Source organism: Hydractinia symbiolongicarpus, chromosome 13 (assembly GCF_029227915.1).
Source record: "Hydractinia symbiolongicarpus strain clone_291-10 chromosome 13, HSymV2.1, whole genome shotgun sequence".
Lineage (NCBI taxonomy): Eukaryota > Metazoa > Cnidaria > Hydrozoa > Anthoathecata > Hydractiniidae > Hydractinia > Hydractinia symbiolongicarpus.
This window is the reverse complement of record NC_079887.1, coordinates 15,941,007-15,949,500: the sequence shown is the minus strand read 5'-3', so window position 1 is coordinate 15,949,500 and position 8,494 is coordinate 15,941,007. Positions and strand designations below refer to the sequence as shown.

Genomic DNA, 8,494 nt, shown 5'->3' with positions numbered 1-8,494 from the left:
CGTTACCATGCACAAAAATAGAAATATTTCATATTAATTTTCTTGCGCATCAGAAATAACAACATTAAAAAGGATTTTTTATATCACTGTTAGCGTTTCAAATTTAGTTTTAGGAAATAATATTATCAGTCTTGGGGCTGCATTTTATACAATTTATTTTTCGCAAAATGGCTGCATTACCCGTGACGTCAGGTCACGTGAACAAACATAGGGCCCTTGCGGGCTCAGTAATGCGGGTGGAATATATTACGTTGATGTGGGGTATGTTGGTTTCTTGTTTGTATTGTACAGCTAGCTAAGCATAAAATGGTTTTCGTGATTCTGAGGGATATTTATTATAAAATATTTGTGAAAAAATCACAAAGATAGTTCTAGATTTTTTAATGCTTAACTACCTCCTGCGAAAACAAACAAGTTAAAAAAGCTTTGAAAGTAGTCTGGGAATATCTTTATGAGATTTTTGTACTTGGCACAATCATCCTCTCACCTCTCTCTGGAACATTATTTGGAATTTGTCTGTTTTAGCTCTTCTGGTTAAAACAGCATTTCTCGACCAGTGCTCTGCAGCCAGAATACAAGAAGTTTTACCTCACCAGGGTGTAGGCTGTGTATGCGCTTGCTGCACTTTCCATCTCCAATGTCTGCATTTTGTAACTTACCAGGTCCAGGCGGTATGGTCTTTAGTAGGCCAACATCAGTGGCCGTTTTAGAAAACTGGAGCAGGCAATCTTCTTTGACTTGTGTAGAGCCCCTATACAGTCTCCAAACGCAGTTGAATAAACTTACTTAAAATTTTTATTGAAGTGGCAGACACTGCTTTCTCTGGTATAATTTTTTATTCATTAATAACCCAAGGAACAAATGAAAATTTTCTTTTATCCAGACTAATATGAGGTTTCCATATCTTTTTTGAGTGTCCTCTTGCCAGTGAATTCTCACTCAGTTTAAAAAAGTCATCCAGGTTTAAATTTTTATACCTATTTATTATTTTTAACACATTCGAACTAGTAACTACGACTAGCTATTGTTTTGCTTATTGTCAAAAGTGAATATTGAATTTAAAGAAAAATCAAACAGGAGACAAATTGGCAAATACTAATTGCGCATTTTATTCTACCATACAAATTTTTTGAGCTTCTATGAGGTCAGCTTTTAATCTCCTCATTTCCAGAGATATCACATTTCATTGTTTAAGTCTTTCTTTGTATGGTAAATGACCAATACCTGTGATCATCTAAATAAATCTTCTCTGAACCTTTTTTTGTGTTGTCGATGTCTTTGTCAATGTCTGGTGGTTATCGATATAGTACTCATAGTGTTGATTGTTCTAACCAACGTGTAGACATTTACATTTATTAAAATTAAAAAGCATACACCAGTCTTTTGACCAATAGTTTCAAGATCATTTTGTAGTTAATCTCTATCTTATGCTTTTTATTTTGCATTACTGACTGAACATTTTATATGCACTGATGATGGTTTTAGACCGAAAAGCTTTTGCTTTATTTTAACTTGTTTGTTTTTACTTTTTTAACCCATCTATCACTTCTGTTTTTCACTTTGGAAAATAACTTTGTGTTGTCCGCAAATTTGAAAACATGGCTGATTAAGTCATCATCTATGTCGCTAATGGTAAATTATAAAAAGAACAAGCTCCTAAACAGATCCCTGTGGTACACCACTAAGTACTGGTAACCAAGCTGATTTCGTAATAGAAATATCTACTCTCTGCTTTCCAGATAACCAGGAGTCAGTCCAGTTTGTAACATTTCCTCCAATTTCATATGCTAAGAATTTTTTAAGCAGTCTCTTATGGGGGACTTATGGAAAGCTTTACTGAAGTCTAGGTATACAACATCAACAGGGTAGCCTTAATCTTGATATAACGTCATTAAAAAGCCCTAACCAAAATATCTCTGTAACCATTTCTCAAAAGCAGATGAACCTGTACATTTTCTTAATCGACACTTCAAGTCTACACAATAGCATGAAGGGGTAGAGGAATTTCTTAAAAAAATTGTTTTATTGGCGGTTCCATGCTGACGTCAGCAAAATTTTTAACACCCTCCTGAACCATTCGTTGAAAGCACATGATCTTATACATAATTATAATGATAATTTTATAGGTTCTATACAATCAGGCAACATGCAATTTTTCTTCAAATACTGCTGACGTCATCATAATATAAATGCAGAAAAACAAAAACAAAATAGTAATCACATTTTAAGAAAATTTTGCAAGACTTTTACAAAAGTGCAAAATTTCTAAAAGTAGTTCTCTTTTGTATTATATAGAGCCAGACACTGATGTGCGTTTGATTTGAGATTGAGATGTGTGCTCCTTGTTAGTCATGTTTTTATGTATTTAGGCAGCATCAAATGGCTTATTTAAAACAATGGTTGTGTGATCATGGTTATAAAAAGTACAGAGAAGCTAGAACTCTTAGTACAGAAACTTCAAAATCAGATCAAGAAGATAAACCTTATGCTTCCAAGTACAAAGCAAGGGAAATTTTAAAAAGTTTGAAAAGTAAACTTGAAGATTTAATTGAAGATCAAAGTGAGGTTGTTGTTGAACAGGAGGTATCAGCTGATGAGGTACAACTAGAATTTCTAGGCAAACAAGAGGTCCGCATTGAAGATAATGTAACACCAAACTATTTGATAGCTGTGTTAAATTATGATCTTGGTTTAAATTTTATTGAATGTGAAGAGGTATCAACTGGTGAAGAATATTTAAATAAATGTGCATCCTTAATTAAAGAATATACTCAAACGCCTAAATACTGCTGCCTTAGTATTTGCGTAAAGAACCAGCTAAGTATTTTATGGTCAAACCGATCTTCATCCGAGAAAGCAATGGAATACCTTCTTCTGGCTGAAGATGAGTACAAACAAATCAAAGAAAGTGGTCATAGTGCTCCTTTTGACTTTGATGAGATTTGGAGAAAACCTGATAAACAAGACGAGAATTTGATTGTTAAACGTGAATCAAACTTTGAAAGTATCCACACGCTTACACTGTATTATTTGGCGCAAGTCTATGCCCGCCTTGAAAAACCTGAAATGTCTGCTAAGTATTGTCATGTCACTTTGGCTAGACAAATTGCTACTAAGCAATACGAGCCATTAGACTGGTCTTTAAGCTGTGCCACGCTGTCTCAATATTACGTGACTCAAGATCAGTTTTCTTCTGCTCGGTATTGTCTGTCATGTGCTGAGATAGTTAATCAGGAGGGTATTGGTGATGTAAGCAAAAAAGAGTATGAAGATAGCAGTGATCGTGAACGTGCCCTAGAAAAAGCACAAAAATCAAGGGCAGACATTTTAAGATGTTGGGGGAAATATGGATTAAACCTTTTAAAAGAATCTCACAATGTCAATATTACAGGTAACACAAGTGGTGAGTCATTGGTAAAGGAAAACAAAAATGACTTTGATAAAGATTTTAAATCTCTGAAGTTTAGCGGGTTGGAGCCTTCAGTTACTGAAGAACGGGTAACTGATCAGATCGCTAAAGATTTGAAATCTTCAAAAGCACTTTTTGTTTTCAGCAATAAATGTCTTCAAGAAGCAAAGGAATTTTACAAACTAGATGGTTACGTATCAGACTTTGTTGAAATCACTCAAGACATTAGTCAACTTTATAAGTATCTTGCATTTTTTGATAACGATTTCGAGAATCGCTGTAAAATGCACAAGCGTCGTATAGATATGTTGAACGCTATTCTTATTGAACTCAACCCACAACACTTTTTACAGATTTCTAGGCAGTTAACCTTCGAAATTGCCGAGACCTATGGTGAAATGGCAGAATTAAAAAAGGCCATCATAGAGGAGAACCCACAAAAGTTTTCTGCTAATTCCATTAAGAAAATAAACTTCTTATTACTCCAAGGAGCGAAATATTTCAGCGGTTTCATTGACTCGTACAAAAAAGAAAACCAATTGCCAACCGCGTTTGAAGAAGATGATGTGCGACCAGTTTTGTCTTCCTTTTTCTGTTTGTCAAGGCTTTACTCCAAGTACTATACCAACGATAGGGACACTAAAATTCAGTACATGCTTAAGGAAAAGGAGTGTTACGAATATATTGTCAGCTATTGTGATACACATGAGAATATGCCAAAAGTTTTTGATGAGGAGTTGACGATTACCAGAGAGATGTTGACTTTATTTAATACAAAAATGAATAACGTTTTAAACAATTATTCTTAACCAATTTGAACTTCGTGAGAATTTGTATGTTTTTAGCTCTTTGTACCTGTGAGTGATATCACTGTTATTTTAAAGTCTTTCTGTCATTACATTCATTTCGATGTTTAAACCAAATCTAGCCTCAATATAATGCACAATTTCAGGAGCAATCAAAAGACCTTCAGTTAGAAATCTTTTGTTTTTGGCGAATCTGCTAAATGTTTTGATACATGGACAACAAATCATTTTCATGTACTGGAGTTTGTTTTATTTTTACTTTTTAGTGTATTTTCTTTAGGACTTATTTATATATTTTTAAAGTACTTTAAGGAAAGTAAGTGTTTGCGAGAAAAAACTTGTTGCTCTACAGTTTTTTCATCTATTTTCGACTACTTTTTACACATTTTGTTTCATGGCAGCAAAATTCTTAAAGACGATTTCTAATTGGCACATTTCGCAGGAAAAAAATGCTGCGTTTTATGGCGAACCATACTTTTTGCGTAAATAAAATTTTGCGAACTTTTAAAAAACAGCGAAAAACTGAAAGTGTCGTTGAAGTGTCTGAATTGTCTGTTAACTAGAAGTTAACTGATTTTCGCAGGGAGACTTTTTCGTAAATTGGGCGTATTTTTCGTCCATTTTTGCTGAATTTAATACCCGCGAAGTATTTAAGGGTACCTAATTCGCGAAAATAAATTCTCGAAAAGAAGAAACACAAAGAAACAACGTGCGATCAATTATATTGCTTGCCAATCTCGTCACCAGAGCTTATTTTTCGCTTTATGATATGCGTGCTGGTTCGTGCTAGTCACATATGAAAAAGCAAAAAAGAAGCTCTGGAAACGAGATGGTTATATGGTAAGTACTCCCTAAGTTTTTTTTTTTTGCAAATCAAGCATCCGTGAAAATTAATTTACTTTTTAGGAAAATAAGGTTAGACCTGTTAGTTAGGGCGCTAGCTTAAAAAAGCATTGGCGGTATGGGGACAATGTAAAAGCAACTAAAACAGATGTAGTACCCCCTGATGACGATATACCATGTTGTCTAATTTCTAAACACCATTCGATTTAGTGATGTCATCAGAGCTAGTAGTAATAAATCGGCTGGCTGCTGAAGCTTTGCATATGCAAAAGTATGTCGATCATGTAAACATCGCCGAAATGCGCTACAGAGTTTTTGCCATATTCGCATTACGGAATAGTCAACATGACGGCCTGCTAAAGTGAGTAATATTGGGAAAACTGGTGTCGTCTGCAAAAATTGCTGTCGTCTGCAAAAATTAGTATGATCTAATATTTTGAAAGTAGTAAGAGAACTTCAGCAGTTCGCAGTTCGCATGATATGCTTTATGGAAAAATTGTAGACCAAATTTTGAAATTAGTCACTCTTTAAGACGGAAGATTCTTGTGCTTTGTAAAGTGAAATGTCTTCGCGATCTTGCAGTTATTCGTCGGTTACAAAGGGCTGACCAGAATGCATGGAGAAAACGAATGTTTAGTTATTATGGGTTCAATTTAAATGGTAATTTCAACAAGGAATGACTTGGGAAGGACCGATGGATTGTAAATTACGTTTCACAACAAAGAATTAATGAAGATTGTAGATGAAGTCATCAAAATCTTAGAGAAGTTAGAAATGTTGAAAAAAATCATGAATACAGTAAGCGAATTTCTTTCTACAGCGGAACTTTTATCAGGAACAAATGAAATGACATAACAAAAGCTTTAAAGTAGCGGACAGTTTTTAGCCGACACCTTTCTATAACGAATTCAGTTTACAACTGACTTCATATGGCAAACACACTTAATAATGGGTCATAAAATACAATTTTTGCTATAAAATTTAGCTTGCGTTTGACATAAGACAACATTTACATTCTAAGAAAAAGCAAAATCTCAAACTTTGAAGTCTTGATTCTGTTTTTTTTTTTTTCAACGAAAAATAGCACCTTTTCAATTTCTTTCTTCAGAATCAGTCTGGTGGCACGGTTTTACTATACCCTGCTACCCTAGAGAGGTTTTACATGTAAAACGAAAAAAGGAAAGTGTATTATGGGCAGTTATATTTCTTATCTATCGTAAATCAAAAACTGAAAATACGCAAGCTAGATGTTTTCTTTTTCTTTTACTTATATTTTCCATACACAATGTGCGTTCATTTCCGTTTGTAAGGTTGTATCTTCTAAAGTATAAACTAAAGGAGACATTTGCAAACCAGATGTTATTCACTTTCCACTTTTGTATGTTTCTTGCAGTTATGTTTCTGCCATTGTTCTTTGTAGAAGTTGCGTCTCCCAAAGCGTAAAATAAAGAAGACATTCTCAAACCAGATGTTATTCACTTTCCACTTTTGTATATTTCTTGCAGTTATGTTTCTACCATTGTTCTTAGTAGAAGTTGCGTCTCCCAAAGCGTAAAATAAAGAAGACATTTGCAAACCAGAAGTTATTCACTTTCCACTTTCGTATATTTCTTGCAGTTATGTTTCTACCATTGTTCTTTTCAGAAGTTGCGTCTCCCAAAGCGTAAAATAAAGAAGACATTCTCAAACCAGATGTTATTCACTTTCCACTTTTGTATATTTCTTGCAGTTATGTTTCTACCATTGTTCTTTGTAGAAGTTGCGTCTCCCAAAGCGTAAATTAAAGAAGACATTTGCAAACCAGATGTTATTCACTTTGCACTTTCGTATATTTCTTGCAGTTATGTTTCTACCATTGTTCTTTGTAGAAGTTGCGTCTCCCAAAGCGTAAATTAAAGAAGACATTTGCAAACCAGATGTTATTCACTTTGCACTTTCGTATATTTCTTGCAGTTATGTTTCTACCATTGTTCTTTGTAGAAGTTGCGTCTCCCAAAGCGTAAATTATAGAAGACATTCGCAAACCAGATGTTATTCACTTTCCACTTTCGTATATTTCTTGCAGTTATGTTTCTACCATTGTTCTTTGTAGAAGTTGCGTCTCCCAAAGCGTAAAATAAAGAAGACATTCTTAAACCAGATGTTATTCACTTTCCACTTTTGTATATTTCTTGCAGTTATGTTTCTACCATTGTTCTTTGTAGAAGTTGCGTCTCCCAAAGCGTAAATTAAAGAAGACATTTGCAAACCAGATGTTATTCACTTTCCACTTTCGTATATTTCTTGCAGTTATGTTTGTACCATTGTTCTTTGTAGAAGTTGCGTCTCCCAAAGCGTAAAATAAAGAAGACATTCTCAAACCAGATGTTATTCACTTTCCACTTTTGTATATATCTTGCAGTTATGTTTCTACCATTGTTCTTTGTAGAAGTTGCGTCTCCCAAAGCGTAAAATAAAGAAGACATTCTCAAACCAGATGTTATTCACTTTCCACTTTTGTATATTTCTTGCAGTTATGTTTCTACCATTGTTCTTTGTAGAAATTGCGTCTCCCAAAGCGTAAACTAAAGGAGACATTGTCAAACCAAATGTTCATCATTTTCCATTAGATGTGGAGATGGTAAACCACGTGTGTTGTGATTGCTCTACTGTAATCGAGCAATCTTTGCTGAATTGTGCGGACTTAGTGTTGGTAATGGTGTATTAAGAGGGCTTGATGCTATCAAGGTTGCTTCAGCATCTTCATACATTGATTGCTTTCTTTTGCGTTGCAATCTCATTTTAAGTCCGTTTTGTTTTGAAATTTCGTAGCAAGCTTCTTGTGGAACATTGAAACGAATTTTTAATCTCAAATCGTTGTGTGAAACCACGTACGCATGGCAAAATTTCTCTTGTTTTTTTAACCAGACGCTATCTTCCTCGCTGACGTTCATCACATAGTCAGAATGGACACGAATGCTGTTGGGTTCACTTGGATTGGGTGGCTTAACTTGTTTATTTTTGTTGTAAGCGTCTTTACCTTGTTGAACTAGATAATCTTTCGATTTTGCGACCTTCTGTCGAAGTGTTTTATTATTCTCCTTGTGCTTTTCTATAGTGTTCGCAACATTGGGCGGAGGTGGTAGTAGCAGAGGTGGTGGTACCAAGTTCTTTTTGTCCTTAGTTAACGTTAAGTGAGGGTAAAACTTTTTGTTTTCTTTAAACGAAACTGTTTTCTCTCCAAGTGGTATCATTGGAATGTCTGCAGCAGCAGGTCCTCTACGTCGTGATCTTCCTCTAGTTTGTTTTCGTTTTTTCTCAACTGTTGCTGTTGCTTTCTGCGAGGACATTATCTTCTCATTTATATCAAAAGATTTTACCATTGTACTTTCTGATACAAATTCATCTTGATTGGAAATCGTTGAAACTTCTTTCGAATCGTTATTATTCTTGTCAG

General features: G+C 34.6%; 1 protein-coding gene across 1 annotated transcript; it reads left to right on the top strand.

The window, feature by feature from the left end:
• Nucleotides 1-195: 195 nt before the first annotated feature.
• On the top strand, nt 196-4,566 carry LOC130622877 (KIF-binding protein-like). The gene is made up of 2 exons (XM_057438330.1): nt 196-261; nt 2,370-4,566. The coding sequence occupies exon 2, from the start codon at nt 2,380-2,382 to the stop codon at nt 4,216-4,218; it is 1,839 nt and encodes a 612-aa protein (XP_057294313.1). The 5' UTR covers nt 196-261; nt 2,370-2,379; the 3' UTR covers nt 4,219-4,566.
• Nucleotides 4,567-8,494: the final 3,928 nt, after the last annotated feature.

Bases quoted from the DNA above. Each gene is read 5' to 3' on its own strand.
- LOC130622877 (XM_057438330.1), top strand. From the start codon at position 2,380: ATGGCTTATTTAAAACAATGGTTGTGTGATCATGGTTATAAAAAGTAC.